At 42.4% G+C, this 26825-nt stretch overlaps 1 protein-coding gene across 1 annotated transcript in view; it reads right to left on the bottom strand.

The window, feature by feature from the left end:
- Fhod3 (formin homology 2 domain containing 3) overlaps positions 1–26825 on the bottom strand; it is a 472090-nt gene that overhangs the window by 274509 nt on the left and 170756 nt on the right. Inside the window, 1 exon segment of the mRNA XM_047526634.1 lies at positions 1570–1637. Coding sequence (XP_047382590.1) covers positions 1570–1637 — 68 coding nt within the window.

Below are 26825 nucleotides of genomic sequence, written 5' to 3'. Positions count from 1 at the left end.
AGACTTCAGACTACTGATTATTCACACATGAAGAGGCAAGATAAAATGTGAGATTCTAAATCTTCACCCATTTTCAAAATAGTGAGCTAGTTCATTAGCACTTTCTCAGAAGTCCATTAGCATCTTTTGCCTACTTGTTTTGCCAATTCATTGTTATTTCTAATGTAATTATAAATTCATTAATTCAAACCTATTTGATGTGTTTGGGTACACTGCAATTATCATCCTAGCCAGTCAGTGGGAGACCCTTAAACTTGCTTCTCAGTGCTTCCAGAAATAATCCTACTACCATCTGATAGCTTCTGGCTGTCTGTACAATAAGAGGTTTTATAACATTTTCTACTACACACTAAGAATGAGCCACTTCTCCAAGGAGCCCTAATTCCTTTTGGTGCTTTAGATTGCAATCTCATTGACAGCGATGCTTTTTACTGATTATTGCTTTTAGTTCTTTTAAACAGATGCTTCTAGATAATATACACTATGGGTTCATTCTGATACTTCCTATTAAATTCAAGAATACCAAGTTTTTAACTTAAAAAGCATAATTTTTAAGAACTCTACATGCCCTCAAATAATAATAATAATAATAATTACACTATTACCACCAATACAATGATTGTACACAGTCTGTGGGGGATAGGATGTCTTTGTTCTTTGTGTCTTTGTTCATCATACTAAAGGAACACAAACTATAGTGTTTTAAATCCCTCGAATAGCAAACTCCTCTCCATGGTTCTACTTACAACTCAATACGCAATCAGGGGAAAAGTCAAACCTAAGGCAATGGAGACAGAGGCAGGCTGAAAAAATAGAGCGAAGAGTGGTGTGTGGCTCTCTATTCAGAGTCTGGTCCAACTGCAGAGGGGAGAAAGGAGTGAGGGATAAGATCGAACCCGGGAGGGAGACTTGCATGTGTTATATGAGTCAACATGTCCACAACACTGTGGTCTATAACAACAAAAAAACACTGGAAACTAACCTAACCATCTGCCAAAAGATCAACAACAACAACAACAAAAACAAACAAACAAAAAATGCCTTGTGTTCTATTTATATAATGCAAAACTCAACCAGCACTGTATCAGTCATGCCTGTACCCATGCCACTCTTGATAGGTAAGCTGAGGTAGGATGCAGGCAGCACAGCATATACATGAAGTAAACACAAGGTTATCGCATATTGTTGACTATTTACTATGAAAAAGGAAACGTACATGTGCATGCATAATGAACACCACATTCAACAGATAGTAGAAAGGGGACCCTGGCAGGGGTTGGGGGAGATTGGTTGATATTGGGAAACAGAACACAAATTTTCAATTATATATAAATAGGCTTTGGTTTTCTTAGATGAAGTGAACATAGAAAAGTTATGATTTGATATTATCTTTAGTTTTTATATTTGAAATATTTGATATCATAAAATATTCTTTGCTGATACTCTGACCTAATTTATAGTGTGATCTAAAGAGACCTTTCCTTTGGTAATAAACAGGTATAACCTTGTCTGATCTAATCCCAAAACAAAGCAAAAACAGGACCTAGTACCTTTTATTTTCCTTTTTACCTGAAATATCTGCTTCAGGGAGAAAAGGGCCCTTCTTAAATCTCGTCCAGTAGAGTTGTACAGTTTTTCTGAAATAGAGAATATAACAAGAATGTAATGATTAATTTATGCAATTCAACAGATGGTATAATCACAGAGGGGAGATGAAGGGTAACAACTTCTTCTGGAAAGGTAAAAAACACATCCACTCCATCTAGCATACAGCCCTCACTCCACCAGTATAAAGAATGATTGACGGACGCACTCTAGTCTGTTACAAATGGCAGGGAGAGGGGATGATGAGTTGTGCAGAAAGATAGGCCCAGATCTGCACTCTCGGCCCCCACTCTCCTTCCCTCTAGACCCCTATATTTCTATCTCTTTATAATAGACTCTATTTTCCAGTTTCCTGATACTTCCACTTGTGGCCACATACACCCAGAAAAATCACTGTAGCCAAAACAGAATGCACCCTTCCAGCTCACTCCGTCCTGACCTTATAGCCCCCGAACCCTTATACTCTCTGCATCTATGCTTAGAAAGCCTTGGGGGCCCTCTCTTCCTGGGTCTGCTGGTGGCCTTGAGCACTCTGGTGGGCCCCGCTATCCCAAGCAGTACAAAAGACCCAAAGGCTGCAAGGTGGTGATGCAGACTCACTCACTCCCTGTAGTTGTGCAATGGTTTAAAAGCCAGCCTTACCTCTTCCCCAGGCAGCTCCACTCACTCATGTTTAAGGATGGTCCTGGCCCAGAGCAAGGCAGACGGGGGAGTCTGGCCTTGAAATTCCCTGGCTCAGGACTTGGACTGACTTCTATAAGCCAGAGATAAAGTATGCCACGATGACTAGGTGGCCAGTGGGCAGTGCTAGAAGGTGCTAACGATACACAGGAAGAAGGGAGAGTTCAGTACTGGTGTCTGCAGCACACCCGGGAGCATGAATTCTGCTTAGCTTTGCAGGAACCAGGCTCGGTCCTACCAGTGACGCTTCTTTTTTATGGACAAGGATACCATTCGCTGAAGTACTCCAAACCTCTAACTTGCTTATGCAAATCATTTTAACAAATGTCATGCATTTGTTAAAAGTATGTCATCTCTTTATCACATGAGAACAATATTGGAGTCCTCTTCAGTATGATTAAAATAAAAATAACCAAATATTCATTTAAAGGAATATTACACTAGAGCACTGATCTTCGAACAGACAGTAAGATTAACCCTCTCTACAGAGAGACAACACCATTGCATGAAATAAAACCACAGTGCTTAGTTCAAACTCAAAAATTGCCATCTATTTTTAAAACAGTGGCTCGGTCCTGCCAATGATGCTTCTTTTTTATGGACAAGGATACCATTCGCTGAAGTACTCCAAACCTCTAACTTGCTTATGCAAATCATTTTAACAAAAAAGCCATTATGTCTAATCTGACTTGTCCTGCTTATTCAACATACATTCTAGGAGATACCAGTTTACCTAGAAGCTTAGGAAGAACTAGAGACCAAGGATGTTCGTACATGACATGTAATTTGTCCTTTACAGAAGGTACAATTCCTGCTGGTAGGGGGGGCTCCAGCAAGCATTTCCCTGTGTCAGACATCCTGCCCACACAAGCGACTGCTGAGCACCCTTTGATGTGGCTCAAGCATGGCCTACAGGCCAAAGGAGAAGCACTCCTTCCCACAGACAGGTCCTGGCTTTCTTGCTGTATGACTAACACCACCATGGGAAGCATGGTCTGGAGCTTTTTCTGCTGAGTAACACTGAGCTCAAGACCCTAGGCATTCCATGGGGAGTCTACCCAGCTGGTACAGGCCTCCCCTTCAACTAAGTCTGGGGTGTGAAGGACTCATGGACATCACTGTTGGGTCCATTTCCTACTTAACTCTAGTCACTGCTTTAGAAGCAGCCTGTTTATGTAGATTCAGGCACGAGTCTCAGTCTTGGGTCATGTGGATGTGTGCAAGTCCTCCTCAACACAGGATGACCGCTAACCTTGGCACTCCCTAGTTCTGCAATATAACATCTTCTGTGGACTGTGCTGTCTCACATGTGTGCCTGTAGGTCTGTGTGTGTGTGTGCAGATTCATATGTACATGTGGCTTCTGCCTGTGATTAGTGGAGCCGAGCTTGCAGGTTTCTCTCTCTCCAACTACACCTGATTCACTATGTGGATTGTCCTAACAGCCTGAGTGCCAAGGGAGGGAATTCCAAGTGTTTCAACTGCCTGAAAATCAGGCAGTGCAAAAGAAAAGAGACCATACACCATAGAGCAAGAGAGGCCTGGAGCCCACCTAAGCCATCAAGAGGACAGCGACACAACACAGCTTCACCTCCAGCTTCTCCCCAGTCTCAGAGGTTCCCCTTTCTCCTCTTGGTCCTCCTCAGTTATGAATACATTCAACAAGGCTGGTGCAACCCCCAACAGGGGAGAGTGCCCAGCAGCTATGGTTCCCATCACTGACTCAGCAGGAGAGCTCCAAGTCAGAGCATCAGGAGAAAAGCCACCTGAGCAAGGAAGACTGAGAACTGGGTCCCTTCCTGATCACTGTCATGAAAGTGTAACAGTAAAACTCAAGCAGAAATTCAGGGCTGGGGTCAGGCTGGGTCCTCAAGGGTGGCTAGTCTCCTGAAGTTTGAGGAGTACCTGGTGGGAGATGTGTGAAGGTCCCCCCAGCATGGACTCAAGGAGAAGCCAGCAACTCATGAGATCCAAGACTGCAGAGTGCCAAGAGGTGGTAAGGATTCCAGCAGCTGGGGAGAAGGTGAGGGAGCTGATTATACATCCCTATTGTTAGTCGAGCACAGCCCAGGCTTGACCAATAAGCAAAGGAAGGAATATATACATTATTCTTCTACCCACTTCAACTAAACCTGCCGGGGTACAATCATTTGCAGAACAGTAGCCTTTATGTAAAGGGCAATTAGTGGCCCACATTTGGTAGCGAGGTCATCTGAACCTTCCTTGTTAAAGTCTTTGTAACTGCACCCTCATCCTTCCTCTCCATGTTTCTTGCCTTTTAAAGTGAGCTCTGTTCCTTTAATAGATGCAATTCGTATATTATACTCTAAGCTAGTTTATAAAAAGAAGTAGAGGGCAAAAAATTAAAGGCCATTGGAGACCACGCCTGCTTTGTCATTGGGAAACTCCCTGAGTGGCCCACAAACATCAGTGCTGAAAAGCACAGTCAAAGGTGTCTTGTGCCCCTGCTCAGCCAAGAGTGCAGTGAAGACAATCTCATTATATAGGGAAAGAAAGGCCAGAACATTAATCAGAAGAAACCAGGGGAAAATTAGAACCAGTTCAAATTAGTAGAAGAATGTGAAGGGTAGGAACCAAGATCACCTCTGAGAAAGATGTGGGAGAGTCAAAGATGCATCTAGAATATCAAGCTTTCAGGCCTGTCAAATCGCTGACTGTAATAATGACAACACACCTTTCTGTCACCAAGTTTCAAACACATTAACCAAGGGCCAAGGGAAAACTTGGGCCAAGACAGGATTCTCTCCTCTGCTCAGGGGAGATAACTTTCCTTTTTCCTTGCGCTGCTACAAAATCCATCACACTAAGAGGAGATATATTCATAGGTAAGATACCTGAGCCTGCATTTGAAACTGTTTGCATCAGTTACAGGGTATACAACCATCATGATTTTTCAGGGGCAGCCACAAGAAATGAGGTCCTTGTCTACCAGGCATTGAACTGTGTGATATATTCTTCAGACACCAGGCAGAGAGATGGTGAAAATCAACTCCATGAGATGGACTAAAGACTATCTGAAGAAAAACAGTGGCCAGGCTTGGGTGATGTTCCTGAACAGGAAGCACTCAGCCTAAGTTCTTATTGGCACAGAGTGAGGCAAGGATTCCACTCTGAACATTCTTCTCATGAATTCAGATGTTTCACATGATTCACAGATGACCAGGAAGTACAGTCCATTTCAACCTGCAACTTTTGCTTCATTATTACCTGCCAATATTTTAATTATTTTTTAAAATTTTGAGACAGGATCTCAGAAAGCACAGACGCTAACCTCAAATTTGCAATCCTCCTCAGCCTGCCAAATACATGAAATTGCAAGTATATACCACCATGCACAGCTACATGCTGAAACTTTAAAGAAAAAGGTGGCATAGTGAAAACTATTTTACAATTAAAAATTGCTAGATCAGACTTTGGAAATCATTTTTCCCCATGATTTTTAAGCTTTTTGGAACAATAGACTGATTTAAGGATTACAAATTGCCAAAAAGTATTCAGTCATGAAAACATTCAATTTTAGAAGGCACAAGTACCTGGAAACTTCCAGTGGGCTTTTGGGAGAGTCTATGAACTGCCAGGTAATAATCCTTGATCTGACCCAACATCTTTGTTTACAAATGAAGAAACTAAGAAGTGACATATAGTTGCTTGCTGAGCCCAGACCTGAGACTGGAGGTTCAAGGAAGTGAAAAAGACTGAAAATAGCTAATAAAAATGGAATTGACCATATGTTCTGTTTGTACAAAAAATAAATAAGGTAAACACCTGAGCCACTGAAACCTGCTCAAATCTTAACCATAGCACTTAAGATGCTGTGTAAATTCAGAGAACAATACATATAAAAGCAAGGGCCTTTGAGAAATCTGACTCATCCATCTACGGTGATGGTAGAAGACACAAGTACCATATCCTCCAATCAACTGAATGGCAGCCCAGCAGCTTGAAGAAGAAGAGTTTGCTAAACTGGAGTGATGGCAGGGTTATGAGATCTGGTAAGACAAAAGACGGCTTAAGAAAACCTTATTTAAATCCAAATTCTCTTGGATTCCAGTCATACTTTAAATAATTTTGAGTAATAATCATTAAAATACTTTATTGATCATCTAAGCAGATACCATGCTAGGCACTAGGGACACAAATACTTATGAAGAACTTCTCGGTCATCATAGGAGCCTTGTGGAAGAGAGAGACATGACCCCAAATCACAAAAATGTCATGTAAGAAAGTGATGGCAACACTCAGGGCCCCAGAGGATGGAGTAGCAAAACCTGTGAACCTGGATCTGGCACACAGAGATTCAGATGAGGTGACCCAGAACAAGATTAGCCACCATGAGAACTGCTATATAAAAGGGGAACTCGAGCAAGAGAAAGCAGAAGGTATAGAAACAAAGTCACATGTCCCAAGAGGCATTGGGACTTGGGCATTGCAAGAACATGGAAGGTGTGCAGCTGTGAGGTCATCCAGACCCATGGGAGAAACAAAGGGCAAGTGGGCACAGGGAGGGCCCTCCAGGGACATGAAGTGTGATTTAACTTTGTGTCTCATAGGCTGTCAGAGAGCTCTGAAGGGAAGTTAAATAGAGAAGCAATCTGATGAAACGGGGCTTTCTCAAGTTCACTGCTTGCATGGCTGGACAGGGGAGTGGGTAAGAACAGCAGGGTATTTAAGAGGCTTTTCAAAAGGGACTCTGGAGGAGCACAGGCTACTGCCCTGGAACAGACCCTTTTCCAAGACAGCTGAGTGCTTCTTGGGAGGCGATTAGGGTCAGAAGCAGCCTCACTCCCAGCCTTCGGTGCTATCCTCGAACAGCATTTCCCTGCTCCTTTCTTCTCATTTCTCCTGGTGTACCAGGTCAGCAACTCCTGGAGAAGCCCTCCCCACCCTCTCTGTGGATTCCTCACCTTCAACTGAATCATAGGACTTGTTACACGGGGCTTGAATCAGTGTTGATGTGGTGCCATCTCTTTTTCAGTATCGTTAATTTCTCATAAAATGTTTAAAATTCCCAACCTATAATGATTCTTTTGAAATCCACCCAACAAATAATCCATGACCTCCTTGATAGAAGGGACTGTGAATAATTTACTTCGATGTCCCCAGTACCTAATCCTTCAATAAATAATTAAATGACCAAGTTGGCTATGAGGGCTGGAAAGAGCACATTCCATCCAGATTCCCAAGGTTCCAACATCCGGCCTGATCATAGCTTTACAGGTTAGCCAAACCTAAGAACATCCTGGAGTTTTGCCTTTTGTGAAAGCCCCACACTATCATGTCCCTTTGGCTACATGACCCAAGAAGACGACATGCAAATCACATCCATATTTATTATTGCCAAAACTTCAAAGCATCCAAGATACCCCTCAGCAGGTAAACCGCAGTTTACTCATACAATAGAGTATTTATTGTTCTGTGATAAAAAGAAAGGAGCTATCAAACCACAAGAGGACATGGAACCTTAAATGCACACTTTTAATTTTAAAAAGTCAAGTTGAAAAAGTTACATACCATGACCATGAAACCAATTATATGACATTCTCAAGTAGGAAAACTATGGAGAAAAAAAGATCAAGGTTTGGGGAGATAAGGAAAGATGAATAGGTAAAGCATAGGGGATTTTTAAGGTAATAGAATTATTATGTATGATACTGTAAAGGCAGATAAACGTTATTTACACTTGTATAACCCATAGAAATATATAACAGAATGAACTCTAATGTGAACTATGCGCTTTAATAATAACATGAGCATTGACTCATTAATTGTAACAAATGCACCATACTCACACAAGATATCAAAAACAGGAAACCAGGGAATAAAAGGCAGTAGGTGGGGACTCTAATTTTTTCTCATTTTTCATAAAATAAACCTCCCACACACACACAAAGTATATTTTTCAAAATCATCTAAATCAAATGTACAGGAAGTCAGAGACCACAAGCCCCAGGTAGGGCCCTTCACAACACTTCTACACACATGTGGTCTCAAGCCAGGGCACGGCATTTTCTGCCATGGATCATTCTCCATGGTTTGAAGCACACTTCTGTGATCTCCCCAACCAGAGCCAACTTGAATCCTTATTGGTTTCCCTTCAGTCTCTGGCAGTGTCTGCCTGTGATCAGTGCTTGGTATACATGACTAATACAAGGAGGATGAGTCTACCTGAAGTCAGGCTTCCATTAACTTGGGATCCTTGAGGGTTGATGGACCTTCACATGCCTGTGCCTGCTCTGAGTGCCAAAGGGAAAGGCACAATTTTTTAAGCCCCTGGGAATTCCAGGATGTTTCTTGGTAACCCTCAACATGCAATTCTGACTCCTTCTATTTTCTTTCCTTTGATCACTGACCACATACTGTGGGACATGGGCTATGCCAGACAGGTAAGTACAACAATACTCAGGGCACAATTCCAGTTTCAGGATGCTCATAGTGAGCATAGCCCAGTATTGCAGACACAGGACCCCAGGGAGATACCAGATATGGGGAACCCCCTTAATGTAGGAAGCAAACAATTTCCAAGAAGCTGTTGACCAAGAGGATGCAAAAGACTTTAAGTTCTGCAATGAGGTGTTGGGTTGCTTATCCATTACCACCCTCATCTCTAATGAGGACAGCCTAGGCTAAGCCCTTCATATCCCCATCTGCATGAGTTCATAGGAAATGATTTTCCCCTTTGAATTTGAGAAAGTGAGTTAGCTTTGGGATTCTAGCAAAGCATGCTTCCATTTGCTCTCATCTTTGAGTTTCCAAAATCATCCCTTTTCAGAGGCAAAAAGAACCCGTTCAAGGGAATTCTGTTTCAAACAGGACATTTTAGCCTCCAGGATCAAAGAATGGCAGAAAGAGGAGAGTCCTCAGATCACCCAGTCCTGCCTCCTCCCTCTGCAGAGGTTACCTCTCTTGCCCAATCCAAGAACACGGCACCTGTGCCAAAAGTGGCCTTCTCTCAACAGACTTCTGACCTGTCATCAATCAGATCATCTGCATGTGACAGGCAGCAGGAAGACCTGAGGCAAAGCAGGTGATGGGGACTTTGCTTTCTGCCTACCTCCCATCTCTCAGTGCTACACATGACTTCACTAAGTACCCGCCTGCCTTCTTCTTTCTCCATTTCCTTCTTTTGTTCTCTTCACCCTTGATTATGGATCTGGAGAACCTTAAAATACTTTATTCATCAGCTTTCTTATTTTCCTTTCTTAATTTTAAAATTAAATTGGAACATTTGAACATTCCATATTTCTCCTAGTTCTCTTTTAAAATCACAAAGAACATGTACTGCCAAGTCAGTTTTGCTGGAGTGAGAGGTTCTTCAGTGAGAAGGCACAATGGTGTTCATGGCCCTCCTGCTCCATTCTTCTCACCTGCACCAGCCGGGCACAAAGGGAAAGGAGGTTTCCTGAACAAAGGAGCCCTCTTTCGGCTTTTCTGGAAGCATCCAGATTACCTGGCATTCACGGGAGACCATCCCTCTCCCTGGGGTATGAGGCCCAACTCTGCTTCCCTCTCTGGGGAGGAAATTTAGGAGACTAACTCCAACCCCAGTACAAAGACCCCAAACCAATTAACACCAGCAGCCCAAGGACAGGACACATGCAAAAGTGTTCCACACCATTAAGCACCAACTATCACCAGGACAGGGCCATCTCAGCTTCTGCCAAACACCCCAGCCCCTGAAGTCAACTCTCAAATCCTACCAACCATATCCCCTGGGCCCCTCTCCACACCACCTAGACTCCCTGCCAGTAACATCCCCACACCATGGACTGCACCTGTGCCTGGTTTGCACTCTGGCCTCCTGTACCGTAATGGACACCACCTGGACTCCTAAACCATGTTCTCATTTCAGAAGGATTTCCTGTGACTCAGTTGCCTTTTCATTAAAACAGGATTCCAACCTTCTGAAGCTACCCGATGGTGCACTTTTGATAAGGACCTGGAGTATGTCAACTGCTCAGTAGAGACTCCTCTTTCACTTTCCAACACCTAAGACTTCAACAGCATTTCTGAAAACTACCTAAGGCCCTCCATACAGAGAATGGTCAGGCTTTTCCTAGGTCCTGCACCCAGGGTTGGGGGAGGCACCTCCAAGCACCTGTTGGGCCCTCTCAAACGCTGAAGTGAGAGGGTCACCCGAGTCAGAAGCCCCTATTGGCCCTGGGGTTGCCTCTCCAAGGCACCATCACTCCCTGGAAAAGAGGGCCTCTTCCTTCCTGGGGTCATGGCTCTTGAATGGGAAAATGTTCACCCTCCCTGCCCCAGATACTTTGAGAAAAAGAGGTAGATGTCTAATCCTTGGAAAGAAGATAAGGATCATTAGCTGGGGTCAAAAGGGAACAATCTGGCATCAATCATGTCACTAAGCAGAGATGGCAAAACTTAGGAGTCCACCTTCCCCACCCCATGGGGCCAGGGCCCTTCCTTTAAGCGTCCTTCAAGAGGGAAACAGTCATTCATCCATGGCAAGTAGCGTATAATGCAAACAAAACTGGACCAGAGAAAAGACTGGGGTTTTAAAACAGCTGTTCTAAGGAGAGTTTATTCACTAAACAACAGGGGAGGGAAAATCACGATAAAAGACTATATTGTTACATTTTTACAACTAAGTGCACCAAACTTTAGTGATTTTGTCTTGCAATAAATTCATAACTAACAGAAAGTTTAGACACTAAAAGAGCAAATTGCATACAAACCCCCTCTGATCACCAGACACTTCTGTATTTACTAACAGGCTATGGGTCCCATGCCAGGCAGAGCTGAACCCAGGGTGCTCTTCAGCTGTAGCAAACTGTTTCAGTAAGAATACACCATGACAAGGATCAGTATTTCTTCCCCTACAGGAATACAGTGTTTAAGAATATCACTAGGAGACAATGCAGATGCAGTTTCAAGTTGCTGGGGGAACTCAATTACAGAAAACAGGAAAAGATTGTAGAGTTGGAAGCTTCAGGGAAATCAGTATTTCCAAACATACTATGTACTCCATGCTTCCTGATGAACTTTGCTATTTGTTCATCATCTTCCACTGAATAATGGACCATATATGGAGGTGGAACTCTGAGCCAAGTGCAGGCAGTTACTTGAGAAAGGAACATCTTTACATTCAATTCTAAGGTCACCAACAGGACTTCCAGTTCACCCAAGAAGGATGTCTTTGTTTCAAAAAAAAAAGTTATGTGTACACATGACCATTATGTGACTTAATATGCCTACTAAAATTGTATGGAGTTGAGGATGTGACTCAGTGGTATGGTACTTGTCTAGAATGTGTGAGGCCCTGGGTGCTATCACCAGAACCACAAAATGATAAATAAATAAAATTATTGACTAGAAAAAAAAAAAAGTTATGTGGAAATTGTCAGTCAGGTCAGTACTACTGCCCTGACCACAGAGTCCAGTGGGTGAACCACCACAACATGCCCAGGGATCTGGGGTTCAGCACTGACTATCTGTATGCTTTTAGGCAAAACCCTTGATGCTATTCATCTGCCAAAGAAAGTACTGTCATGTTGTACTACACATGGCTAATGATAAAAAGACTATACAGGTTATTGAGAGCTCGGAGCAACTGGAAATTCATCCCCTACTGGTGAGATGTGAGTTGGTGCAACCACTGTGAAAGCAGTTTCATATCTTCCTATCAAAAGAAATCAACACCTTGGACCCAGCAATGCCACTACCAGGGCTTTCCTCAAGGACAATGAAAACTTACATACATAAAAATATTTCACCAAGATTCATAGTGGCCTTACTCATAATGGCAAAAAAAAAAAAAAAAAAAAAAACCACACACACACACACACCTCCTGGAAACAACCCAAATATCCATCCACTGGTGAAGAAGTAAGCAAACTGTGGCACATTCATATGAGGCAGCACCAATCCACAGTACAAACACACTACTGGCTCATGCAACAACACGGATGCATTTCAACATCATACTAAATTAAAGACAGAAAGACACAAGAGTATGGACTGGTTCCATTTATATGAAGTTTTAGAAAAGACAAATCTGATCTATGGGGACAGAAAGCAGATCAGTGTGGGCCTGGATTGGGGGGTAGGGAGAAATATGGGTAAGATACTTGGAAGAATTTTGAGGGAAATATCCTTTGTCCTGCTTGTGATGGTACATAGAGTTGTCAAAAATCATGGAACTGTGCATTTAAAATGTTTTTTGTTACATGTAAATTGTTTTCAATAAAATTCACTAAGGAAAGGAGGACTGATCCTAGAGAGTCTATAATTCAGTTGGAGTTCCAACTCTTAAGAGAGTCATTTACCTTAAGTAACTGTTTCCTTTCTAGATAACACCAGACATAAGATGCCCTGAAAACTTACAAAGGGATCATTATATAGCAGCCCATGGATATAAAGCAAAGCACAAATTACTACTGACTATGAAAGCACTCTGAGAAGGTGCAGATAAGGTAAACTGGTGACCCAGAGGCTGAACTCTGCATGTGGGCCCCACATGCTGGGGATGGGAGAGGAGGAGGCAGTCAGGGCAAAGGCAGTGGACGAAGCAGCTTCCCCTTCAGGGGAAGTCAGAACTGTCATAAGCAATGGTGACAACAGTCACTAGGCAGAAGGGAAAACAAAGTTCTGTTGTGCTGCCAGGTACTTGGTATGCAAAGAACAGGGGACCCTGTTATGGTTTGGATATGAGGTCTTCCCCATAAGCTCATGTGAGAGACAATGGAAGAATGTTTGGAGGTCAAATTATGAGAGTTGCAACCTAATCAGTGGATTAACCCATTTGATGGGTTAGTAATTTGAAGAGATTAATGAGTGGTAACTATAGGCAGGTAGGCATAATTGAAGGAACCAAGTCACTAGGGGTATGCCCTTGAGGATTATATGATCCACAGCTCCTTGCATTCAAGCTCTGTCTGCTTTCAGGCTGCCATGAACTGAGCAGCTTTCCTCCACCACACCCTCGGCCATGATGTTCTGCCTCAACTCAGGCACAGTGCAATGGAGTTGACCATCCATGGATTGAACCTCAAACTGTGGGCGAAAATAAGCTTTTCCATCTCTAAGTTTATCTTGTCAGGTATTTTAGTGAGAGCAATGCAAAACTGACACGGACTCCCAGATAGAAATGTACTATCTAATGCAGAAAGTGATGCAGCAGAGGAAGGTCTTGGCCAATTGGGGGTTCAGAAAGGGAGAAGACCCCCAGGAAAATGCTGGATAAGAAAGCCAGCTGTGTAGTTGAATGAAGGCTGGTGAAGCATTCCAGGCTGTGGAAACAGACTGCACACCAATGAGGAAGACAGCTTGGGACTGCTGGGGAACTTTTGGTGCCCTGTGATGGACAGTGTCATTCCCTCTCAATTAGCCACAGGCCAATTCCCGTAATGGTTATCAATCATGCTCATGGTAGGTCAGCTGAGTGACACTTTCTGATATTCACTCAACCACCACAATGTTGCCATTATGTACCCTGCTCCATGCTAGGTTTCAGGTTCACTGAAGCAGCTGGTGTCTTCCGACAGATGCCATTTGTCACTAGATGAAAGCACTCCCACAGGGCTCTTCTCAGTTCCTCAGCTCATTTCTGGGACCCAGCTGACTCTTCCTTTCCCATCCAGGGTCTGTGGCCCAAGAATACCAGCTCCATGTATTTTGGTCTGCTTATTTTACCCATGTCATGTCAAAGGTGCAGTTGCTGGATTTTCAAGGAATGAAGGGAAACAAGGACTGGGAGTTACAAAGAGATTACCTACAGGCTTTGGACCATGACTGGCTACCTGAGGAGCTCATAGGCTTGCATTTTTCTACTCTCTCCCTCCCTCCCTCAGTGGCTTCATCATAAATTCACACTGGAGTCTGGGCCAAGTGAGCCTTTGGAAGAAAGTTAAGGTCACAAACCACAAACAGGAGAAGCACAAGGGCCCACTATTCCTTTATCACAATGTAGTCCCCAAATCAATGAATGGGGCAAGTTGATCACTGGTTGAATTATTTCAGGTGGCAAAGTAAGTCAATGTCAGACAGGTACATGATAAAATTCAAGATACACGGGTGGAAAAGCGGACTTAAAATACATTTACCAGGAATGACATTCTCATTTGTTCATAACGGTCTACCACCCACCCACATCCAAATGCCCAAACAGCTGCCACCATTTCTCCCAAGAACAGAAGCATCACAGAAAAAAAATCAAGTGATAATGGGATAAGAAACTGACCTGACCACATTTTCTGTGTGAGTCCTTTTCTTAGTGGCAGTTTAAATATAGAACTGTGAGGCTGGGTGTCACTTAGAGCTATAGACCAGAACTGGGTAGCTGCAGGGATGGCTGCCTTTGCTGTCCCCAGGGTGTTCTCCCTTCAGTTTCCCCCTCCTCCATACAGACCAGAGCCACAAGCATGGAAAATGTCCTCAGTAATCTTTGTGGTCCGACAGCAGGGCCCCAGCCTTCACCACACCCCCTGGGGGCTGGAGCATTTTCCTGTGTCTCCACATGGCCTCAGGAAGAGACATGAACACCCATCATTATACCACACTTAGAGGCTCCCTCAAACACCGACTGCAGATAAAGGTGCCATTAGGACAAAACCAGGCACCCAAACTGATGCTTTGCTTTGCAAGGGAGCAGAGTTTTGTTTTTCCTAGTCTGAAAATTATGAGACCGCCCATGTTTCATATTCTGAGACCTAAGATGACTTCTAGCTGCCTTTCACCAGTTAATACCTGTATTGTGGGGATACTGAAGCAGAGTCAGGCTTAGTCAGGGAAACACCTTTACCATCTCTATGAATCAACTAAGATTGAAAGGGCAACTCCTCCCTGGTCTGACATGTGGCATGAGGGACATAGAAGGGATACAGGCACTCTAAAAGGATCATCAAAAGTTTAGGTTTCACATTTCTGTGACATACATTAAAGAAACTGGACAAGTGGACAGAAAAAGATTTCAGGAAATCATCTCAAAGGGAGCCAATGAGAGGCACAGGTTCTCTCCATGAAGGAGGACTTGTGGCTGACCCATAGTGGGGATTATCTTCTATGCTGTACTTTAAATAGTTGACAGGTATTACATTTAACCTTCTCACACTTGAATGTGCACAGGAGTACTCTGGGGACTTACCTTATGCAGTTTTGGATTCGTAGAGCTGGGGTGGGTTCAAGATTCTACCAAATGCATAGGTGGTGCCCCTTGGTGGTGGATGCTTCCAGGATGACACTCAGAATCACTGCCCTCTGGGTATTTGGTTAATCATTCCTGCAGCACTCTGGGGGATGCCCACCCACTAGGATGGCCAGTTAGAATTGGAAGAAGTCCACTCCAGAATGTCTTAATCCTGCTGTCCACACCTGCTCCATGGGGCTCACCGTCCAGCATCAGAGATAAGAAAATACACCTCCAATGGTGACATGTATGGTCCTTGGCCAAAAAGATTTACACAAGCACCTCCACCCTTCAACCACAATTAATATTCAACTCTTCAATTGAAAAATGGGAGTAAGACAGAACCTGCTGTGCTCATGTGAAAACACTTGGTAATGTATTTTCCTAGCATTCATTATGACTTTTTTTTTAACCTGGGAATAAAACACAAAGAGTCAATGGAGTGTAAATTCCTCTGACACATATATATTCATCACACTCAACAAACAGGTTAATCTATAACAAAACACAAAAGACGATGGGCTAGAAAGAGTGAAGAGCAGGTGTGATCTTAGTACCACTTCTACCCTCCTAGGGCCAAAGACAATGGTTGCTTGTGCTGACTGGAGCACTTGGCTGAGCTTGATGGGGGCTGGGAGCTTGTCATTCATCTGAGTGCCCAGCAGACTCCTGCCTCTCCATCAGTCACACTACCCCGGCTAGTTTCTCCTGCATTCAGGACATTTTAAGACCTGATCATTTTCAGACTCTGGAGTGCCTGTCTTTGAATACACGAGGTCAAAGCCTCTGGAAAAACCCAAAATTCTTCCAATGCTTCTACTCATAAGGCGCAGTTCTGGCTACTCTGGAAGCAGGACGGGGGGCTTTGGAACTGCATTGGAAGTGAGGCTCCATTTTTTTTCCTGGTATCTGAGTCCACGCATCTGTCTTGGGTCATGGGTGGGTGTAGTTGGCTCTGGAAGATTCCATCCAGGCCCTTGGCTATCATTTTTACCACAGGTGAGTCACACATTATAAACCTGGTAGGTGTTCTATGATGTTCTTGTGTCTTAAGTGCTGATCTTGGAATAGAATCAATTCCATTGAAGCCAACTAACATTTATTGGACTCCCTAATATGTAAAAGTTAAAAAGGAAATAGGCTTGCCCTTGGAGTTTGCAAACCAGTGTGAAAGCAATTACACAATGCATAAAACAGGTCAAACTGAAAGTCTTAGATGACTCTGCTTTGGTAACCACAGCAGAAGGACCACAGGATCTGCACCAGATGCTTAGGACAGAATCTGCCTCTCTCCTACACCTCAGTCCCATCAAGGAATCTCACATCTAAATCTTTTCTACCATTTCTCTGCGTACACCACTGCTTTAAGCCATCATCCTTCATGGGGGTGATGCAGTGACCTCCTCCCTGGCCATCTTTCCTCTCTCCTTATCCCTCTGTAGCTCATGCCCTCACATCTTTATATGCTTGCCAAAATATCTCCTAGGTGAGACTTCCCTAACTATACTACTTAAATCTTAGACATCCAAATACACTTTCCTTTTGGAATCACTTGCCTGCTTTTCTTCTCATAGTACTCATCTTTTCAACTATACATTTTACTTATTTACTGTCTCCCCCACTGAAATGTAAACTCTTCAAAAGCAGGGGGTTGTCTGCTTTGTAAATGACTATCCTCAGGACCTTTATGAATGACTATATCCCCAGATCAATGACTGACACATAACACGCACAATCAACTTTGGTAGAATGAAAGCAAGAATCAGTCCTCTCCTTCCTTCCTTTCCTCTTATGAATGAGGGAATTTGAGGTCTGTTTCCACCCTGTTCCTTTTTGATTATTTGAGAGCTGGGAATAACTTTCAGAATCTTTAAGATACATAAATCGTCAGACACACCCACCTTGTGCCTCACTACTTCCTTAAAACTCTAACCCATATCCTAGCAAAATATAGAAACAAGTTCCCTTCACATCATCACTTGGAATTAGAAAACATGAATTAATTTGTTCTCACTTTCAACTAGATTAAGAGGTTAGAATCACACTGCTCCGATTTGGTACTGTATTTGAATTGGTAGGAAAAAGCAAACAATGCCTTTTAAAATATCTGACCCATTTGTCTTTGGTGGTTTGTATAAAAATCATGTTTAGCCTATTTCTGTCAAGAATTTTCATATTTAATTGACTTGGGAAGCAATTGTAAAACTCCAATTTTTATCCTTTGCATCCTGTGTTCAGTGGTGAGATGCTACTTCAAAATTCAAGAGATCAAAATGTTCACTTGGTATCTGTCCATGGTACCAGTGGAACCCCAATGGCCAATTTTTTTTTTTTTTTTTGTAAGAGTCATGTGAAAAAGCTCTTTGTTGTATCCCATTTGGGTGGGGTGGGGTGACAGGAAAGAAGCGGGTGGGGAATGTTGCCCTGTGAAAAGCGTAATTCTCTGCCTTTGCAGCCCCTTCACATCTTAAGAAAATCCCCCCAATCTCACTAGAAGGACCACCTGTTAATACTGCCTTTCTTTTCATTGTCTCCTCTCAAATCCTGCAGTCCTAGGGAAAGTTTTGGTTCAGTCAAGAGCTGTGATCCAAAAAAGGTCTTTCAAGAATCGATTACAGCTGGCTGTAGAAATTCCTGAGGCAAATTACTAAGAGATACAAAGAACAAATCCAGAAAGCAACAATTACTATCCACGACTCCCCTCCTTCCATCAGTCCTGATGCTTTTCTCCTTTTGAAAGCAAGCAAGCTGAGGAAAATTAAGGTTACTTTCCAACACCTACTAGAGAATGCCATAAAATCATTTTTTTTTTAAACTGACGCTCTTCAAATGCAAAAAAAAAACACTCCAAGTCTGGCCCACAGTCAGCATAGGATAACTTTGGTTGGAAGTGGCTTGAGTTTCTAAAGAAGTATAAATACTTTCTTAATGCCACAAGGAAGGAAAGGCCAAAGATAGGAACTAAAAACTGCTGGAATCCCCACTTGGAGACAAAAGCATAGTGAAGAAATGGAAGCAATTTTTGATGTGATGAACCTTAATGCAGATAATTGCTAATGTCTGCTTATGCATGTGCACTAGGCAAAATTCATTAAAATAAGGTTGGTCTGTTCCACTGAACCAGGTTGCTAAAGATATAAATTCAGGAGCAAATGGTGTTTGCCTACTATAATTTTGTTTCACAGTCACAAGAGTTAGCAAGAAGAGTAATGATACCATCCTGTTTTTCTACAATCTTACAGAAACTGAAAACCTCCATAATAAACAACTGAAAATGAATGGAAAAGACCTATGAATACCTAAAAATGTGTCAACAATAACATCCTTGAAAACACAGGCACAAGCTTCATGCTGCTTGCGGCTAAGCCAGAAGGAGTCAGCATTTCTTCCTCTAGATGGACATTTCAGCTATCCCCAATTTTCCACCATGGAAACATGTGATGAACATCCAATGTCTATCTCCCAGCATTTGTGCAATTATTTTTTCTAAACAATTAAATTTTGTCCAAGATTCTGATGTGCCTGGTGACCAGGTACATCAGAAAACAGCAAACAAGAAGCAGCAGAGAGGGCAAGGTGTAGAGTGGAAATGTTAAAGCGTACCTAGAGAAGCACTGGGGACCAGGTGGCATCTGCGCACAGAGTCTCAGATCTAGTCAAGTCTCAAGGATAAACTGCCTTCCCCTGGGCCTTCAAGGTGCCGGTGCATGGAAGCAGGCCATTTGGCACAAAGCCTATTTACCTAAAACCACTTGACAGAATTTACCTGTTTCTCTTCACTACCTATAAATTTCCAGCAATTTGTTTGAATGTGCTGGTTTTACCAGTTTGTTCTGCCCAGTTCTGGATGACCAGTTTTTAGGAATGGTTAATTTGTTTTTGACCCAGCCCCCCATAGCTGCAGCTAGAGAAAAGCTGTGGGCGGAAGAGTTTGCAGGAACAGCCGCCCTTGGTTTGGGGAAAACAGAAAGGACAAGAGCGTCATCAGCACCAGCCTACCTAGGCAGGAGCCTGGAGAGGAGGCTGAATGGGAGACCTTAGTCCCTTTCACACATCTATGCATCTATTTCTTTGATTATAAATGATCCCTCCAAACATAAGCTTTTTCCAAATGAAGAAATATATCTAATATTCATCCAATACAGTCAAATGTTCTTACAAATATATATGTAAGGATAATGAATACTCATGTGCAATTTTATTATACTTTCCCAAGATGGCTTTTTATGAACTAGCCAACATTTCTTAAAATGCTGTTAAGACAAAACCAAGCCAACTAAAACATGCCAGAAGTTGTCAGAAGCCGTGAACTTATGAAAGTACTAGTAGAAGTGGTTATAAACTTACACATTGAGAAAACAAGCCTGAAAGGTTGATTACTGGATGAAAAAGATCAGAGTTACATTATACTGCAATTCACCCAAAACCACAGGAAGGGTTAAAATATGAGTTGGTTTGGTGTCCCTTAACAAATGAGACACGGGAAATGCATAGTATCCATCTTAAATTTTTGAAATTTAAGGGATAACAAATTTTCTTGAAAATTTTATTCATACGGCCCATTCCCATTTCTGAAAGATAGAGGTTAACTACTATATCCAGAACAGACGTGAGCACCTGAACACGAAGACAGCACACAGGGACAGTCACCCAGAAGGCAAACATTCAAAGTGAAACAATGCAAAAGAATCTGGTGTGGTTATTTGAACTTGATTTGACTATCTACAGTTGATAAAAGTCCATCAAATTTGGTCTTTATATTTACAGTAAAGCTATATTTAGAAACTCCATGATATTTCAACTTTGAGAATAATAAGAACTCAAGTGTTAGTCTACAAGACCAGAGTGACAGTCTCATGGAAGTTTTGAAGGGGTGGAAATGAGGGTCAAGAGTCAAGAGGAGGAGATTATCAGTAACTCAGCAGGATGAATGAATGGTAAAGAGAAGAGACATGTAACAAAGCCACTGAGCAGTTTTAACTAAAGTGAGGCACAATCCAACCTGTGTTATAAAAAAAATCAGTCTGGCTACCTTCAGCATAGGGAATTATATGGAGGAATTTGAATTCCTTGATAAATATTTGTTGAATGGATTGAAGGAAGGAGAGAAATCTATTAAAGACGCCACATTCATCAAAAACATGAGATACTGATGACTGGACTAAGGTACTCTGCCAGCATTACAAGGGACAGAAAGAGCAAGGAAAGTAACATTAAAAGCCTTTAAATCTTTGTGAAACTATCAGCATTACAGGGAACCAATTACTGTTCACCTTCCATAACCTTCTGCTCAAAGTGAACTCTGCACAACAACTTCCTCCTGAAAAGATGCTGGATTCTCCTGGGGTCTCACAAGCACTGTTCTTTTCGTCAAATCTTTCCCATATACCAGGTATGAAGAAGTGAGTCTGTTGGGTCAGAGCACCTACACATTGATCCTGTCAGTGTTGGCATGCCATGGGTGTCCTCCTGGATCATCCCAGTTCAGGGACTCTGCCACCTTTTCCTGCATTTCCTGTGCCAAGAACTGCACCCTGCCACATGAGCTCATTGTCTCTAAAAGTGCTACTGACTTCTTACACATTTGTGCCTTTAAAGTCATGAAGACTCTCACAATCCAGTTAAAAGTCTGTGCTTCCCATCATACTGGTGCAGTGCTTAGTATGTTCCTGATATTGTTTAAGTGTACACAGACTGCTAATACACATATGTTTCCCCCAATTTCTCTGTCACAGGAGAAGTTATATGATCTCTTGGATCTCAGTTGCCTCCTCTGGGCTTTGAGCTCAATGACCTCTTTGACCACTTGTGGCCCTAAAATTAAATGACAGATGGTTACTATTCAACACCATTCTGATCTCCTTTAATATCTGTTTCAAGTTATACCCAACTTAGACACTATCATTCATGTTTCCTGCCTCATCATGTCTACATGCCTCTGTCCAGCTTTAGGGACTTGCCTTCATTGGAAGACACTTCATACATCTAATAGCACCCCCTTCCCCACCCCAACTGACTACCTTATGCACATTCCAAATCTCATCTTCCCTCTATCCTCCCTATCTTGACAAATTCTATCCATCTCTGAAGACCTACCTAGAAGCCCATCCTCCAGACAACTTCCACCATGACTGTTCTCTTTGAGGTCTTCAAGCTCAGATTGTCTCAACCATTTTATAATTACAACACTTACAACTTTGCTATGTGTAGGTCTTACTTCCCAAACTCATGTTAAGTATACTTTCCTGATAAAACCCTGTACTTCTTTCATATGCTGATAGTTACAGAACCGTGCTTGGTAAAGAAAGCACTCAAGCAGCCCTGTGGTTTAAAGGATCTCCATCCCCCGACCCCACACACTGAATTGACTATGCCCAGCCTGAATCCTTACACTAAAGAATAGCAGATCTTGGAAGAAAGGTCAAGAGATTGCTTTTCTTTGATGCATAATTCAATTTGCTTCCCAATTCCTAATTTTCTCCACAACTTGCTTTGAAGCAGCTAATCGAGGTGAAATTACTGCCTTTGATCTTGAGGATCCAGTGACTCATACTGGTTAAGAACTGACTTAAACATAATGAGCACCATATATCCTCCAGCCCCTTCCTGGCTACAGAGGGCCAAAAGGCAGAGAACTTGCATGCAAAGGTTTCAGGGGTGTGGGAAGGAGATCCACACAGAACTGCCAGCCCTGGCCTCTCAGTTCACTCCACACCACTGCCTGCCTACCCTCTGTGGGGCCTGCATGAGCATGAGAAGCTGGCCTTGTGAGGGCACCCCATATAATCCAGTGGTCAACAGGGATGTTGGTGGTTGAAGACAGAGATTCCTTCCTGCCTACTTAATGGCAACCCCTGGGACATCCCTGGGAGAGAGGATCACACCTCTCAAGACCCCTTGGCAACCTGTAAGATGTTCCTTACCAGCAGCACCCAGTGGGAACATGGTGTCACCATCAGCAAACCACATACCTAGGGAGAACAGATTCCATGACCAGCGCACATGATCAGCATTCTCAGAACATGCTCAGCACTGTGACTGACAAGTAACAGGACCTCGACAGAGGAAAATGGGCTGATGGATGGAATAAGTGTGAGTGAAAGAACAAGCTTCATAACTGTAAATCACCATAATCATAAAATGCTTTTAAAAATAGATTCTATAGATCAATATTTGGATCAAATTTTTCCTAACATGCCTAGTGAGAAGTACACTGACAACTTTATTTTTTAAGTATATGGATTTTAGGTAGCATTCTGTAGGTCATTTTTTACATATAACTTCTAATTACAAAAGTAATACATACCAATGGAAAAAAGCTGCAATTTGCTATTTTTTTAGGAAAAAAACAAAACAATTATATACCTATATGTGAAGTAAATCTAGTGTAATATGCCCCTCTAGGATTCGCTATATATTCCTCATGCTTGTGAGGAATTAACATCATGTACATTCAAACTAAACAATTGTGAATAATAGTTTCTGTGCCTAATCATGTTATAGAAAGTTTCTCAGAAATTTCTTTATTGGTCTGTATTTAGATGGCAGAGCTTTCTCATTAAAATCCTCAGTTACTTTTTCAGTCTTCTTCACTCCTCTGAGTTCAGACTACTTGGTCTACCTATGTGAAAAGTTCTCTATAGCAGCCAGCAAGGAATGACAGTCACAGTCCTCAATACTCATGGCTAGAGAATTTCTGCAAGGCCCACCAAGTGGCCAAGAATTCCAATCAGTCAAGCTGCCAGGGTCCTGCAAGACACCATTGCTGAGTGTCACTCAGGCCCCAGAGATGCTACCAAGCTCCTAAAGGCTCCAAGGACAGATGAGTACTGGTGTCCATCAAAACAAGGAGATGCAGCCATAGGGGGTTGAGTAGGGACATGAGCACCCAGGCATCACAGGAAGGGGGAGGGTGAACTCCCACCCCCACCTGCAAATAACACCTTATAGATTAAATGATAGCCTAAAGATATAATCCAAAGCCCTTCTGTTCTGAATAGAAGTCATAAACCTTGTTTTTGTATTGAGATATACTTCACATACCATAGGATTCACCTTTCTAAATTGTACAATTAAATGGTATTTAGTACATTCACAAAGTTGGGCAAAACCACCACTAATTAGGAACATTTTCATCACCCCAAAAAACACACATACTCATTTAGTCTTTCCCACCCATTACTCCCAACTCTTAGCAACCACTGATCTACTTTTTATCTTACACATTTGCCTATTCCAGTGCATGTAAGTGTACACATGGAATTGGGCAACACGTGGACTTTAGGTTTGACTATTCATGTAACTAGGTTTATCAGTGTTGTGGCATGTGCCATACATACATCAGTACCTCATGACTCATGTTCCAGTGTGTGCATACATCACACTGTGTTTAACTGTTTATCAGCTGATGGACACTTAGGTTGTTCCACCCTTGAGCTCTTGAGAATAATGCTGCTGTGAACATTAGTAAGTTTTTGTGGGAAACACATGTTTTCAATTCTCTTGGGTATATTTATGCTAGAATACCAGGACAGGTGTAACACTATGTTTACATAACCCTAGTTTCTTAGGAATCATTTTTCTCCAGAAAATCTCTTTAGTCCCCTCCTCCTTCATAAGTATTTTCATTATCTGTCACCTAAACACATAAGACCTGGTGTTCCATAAAATGCAGATGACCTGAGATGCCCAGAAGACCTTGATGCCTTGAATATTCTGGTACTGACCCTACCCACTGGGAGACATAGGACATTTTGGACTTCCTCAAAAGACCTGAACACTGACCTTGGCCCAAAACTAGCCAGAAATGGCCTGAGTTCCAAGTAACTTGGGGCTTATCTAATAGGGAATAGACCAAATGTTCCAAAGTCCAAAGGGCCTAACCCTGACAAAGGCCTACAGGCCTCAGGAAGTTGGTCTAGGCCAAAACCACAGGGCATCTGGCCTCCTGGCTCACAGAGGAGCCACCCCAGAGGCTCAGACTGGCACTGGGTAGAGGCAGAAATAATCTCATAGGGGACTACTGAACTAACTGCTGCAGACCTCAGTCACCAGAGTTCTTCTAGAGTTTCCAGGGATTACCTCTTCTCTACTTCACTCTCCTATCTACTATACCTCGGACACTGGCCTTCCCAGTTTCAGCCTCCCCTGACCCCAGTGACTGTCCAGCTGTAAGCCTACAGCTTCAGAGATGCTGAAGGTTCAGCCCTTAGTTTAATATTTGCCTCCCACTCTAATAACTCAGAATCCCAATGTTAAGAAAACAACCCCAAACAATACCACGACAGAACACAAATTGACTTTAAGGTATTTACCAAAATTGACAAATAACCATCGATGTTTCAATACTAACCTCTCCATCCTCTAGGGACTGAACTAACTCCTGAGACCAAACAAAGGAACTATGTGACTATGAATGAAGTGGAGGAGTCAGTAGAGCAAAGGGACAGGTAAAACTTCGGGAGTCTAATTGTTAAACAAGATCAACCAAAAACCAAGAGAGTTCTTAAGAGCTGGGCTATGACTCAGCAACAGAGTGCTTGCCTAGCACATGTGAGGCACTGGGTTCGATCCTCATCACCACATATAAATGCATAAAATAAAGGTTCATTGAAAACTAAAAAAATGTTTTTAAAAATATGGTTCTTGAGTCCCTTCCAAGGTCTTTTTACTGTTCTCCAATGCCTAATTATTAGGAGAAATTTTTCTAAGTTTCAACTTGAAAACTGTTCAAGGTCAATGGCTGAAACAAGTCAGAAGCAAAAGAACCAAATACTTACAGAACTTGGATGTCACTGCCACATGAGCACATCAGAGAAAGGGTGGGATTGGGGATCAGAAACATTGAGATCAGATTTGTTTACCAAAACACCATGGATGCTCCTCAAAAGATTTGTTCCTTTACCAAACTGACACATCCCTACAGAATGGAAATTTTTTTTTTAGAGGAATGCTAGAATGGCACCCTAGGATTAACAACAGACTTGGAGAACAATGCCATTCTAACACAGTTTCCTATTATTTTGATCTATTCCACTGTGTCAAAGTAGGAAGGCTATGGGTCCTCTGTATCTTATGTATTGATGTAGTAAGGAAGATATTAACATTTTATAGAACAATACATTCTGAACATGTCCAGTGGTCACCTAGAGGAGCAAAAATCACCATAAACTAGAAATCGGACCTCTAGACCTAGCTGTGGGAGTGTAGTATCTCACACTTGAATGAGTGTACCAGGGATAAAGAACGGAGTGACGGTGCAGGGTCTGAATCAGCAAGCCAAGGGCAGGGCTGAGGGGCTGGATTTCTGACAATTTCTGGCACTGCACAGACCACACTTAGAGTAGGTGAACCTGGAGTACCTCTTTGAGTTCATATCCTGCCCACGAGTGAAGGAGTCTCAGATTTGGATTTGTATGCTGCTAATGACACTGCCTATTGTAAAATTCTTACTTGCTTTGGAGTAGAGGTAAAGTCTTAGTGATGATCACATACAGATATCAAAGTGGTTCAAATTCTGGCTCCTAATGTCTGATATTCAAAGAAGCATTACCCATAATAGCCCAAAACTATAAACAACCCAAATATCTATCAACTGACTGAATGGATAAGTAAAATGTAGTTTAGGTAGTAGAATATTATTCAGCAATAGAAAAAATTGAAGCACTTACATATGCCAGAGTACAAATGAAGTTTGGAAATCATGTAGTAACTGGAAGAAGTCAGTCATAAAAGGTTACATATTGTATGATTCTATTTATATGAATGGTCCAGAAGAGGCAAACGCATAGAGATGATGTTACAGTCTGGCTCTACGAATGTTTCTCAAAGGTTCATAAGCTGAAGACACTCACCAGCCTGTGGTGCTTTGAGGAGGTGGTGGAACCTTTAAGAGTAGAACTGTGTTGGAGGGAGTTAGGTCACTGGGTCTGTGCCCTTGAAATGATATTGAAACCCGAGCCTCTTCCGGTCTGTTTTCTAGCCACCATGAGGTAAGAAGCTTTGCTCTACCACAAGCTCTGACCATGATGCTCTGCCTCACCACAGACAGGCCCCAAAACAATGTAGCCAACAACCAAGAACTGAAACCTCTGAAACCATGAGCCTAGTAAACCTTTCCCTCCCTCAGGTCGATTTTTCCCACTTATTATGTCACGACAATAGAAAGCTGACTAGCTCAGATAGAAAGTAGATGAGTGGTTACCTAGGGTTGGGAGAAGAAGATGGGGAGCCAGGAGTGACTGCTAATAGCAATGAGGTTTTCCTTAGGGATGATGGAAGTAGTCTGGAATTAGATACTGGCCATAGCTACACAATTTTGTGAATATATTAAAAACCATTAAATTGTATCCTTTAGAAGAAGGAATTCTGTGGTATGT

The sequence above is a fragment of the Sciurus carolinensis genome, chromosome 15, assembly GCF_902686445.1.
Source record: "Sciurus carolinensis chromosome 15, mSciCar1.2, whole genome shotgun sequence".
Lineage (NCBI taxonomy): Eukaryota > Metazoa > Chordata > Mammalia > Rodentia > Sciuridae > Sciurus > Sciurus carolinensis.
The sequence above is the reverse complement of the archived record's forward strand: the minus strand, read 5'-3'. Positions and strand labels throughout refer to the sequence as shown.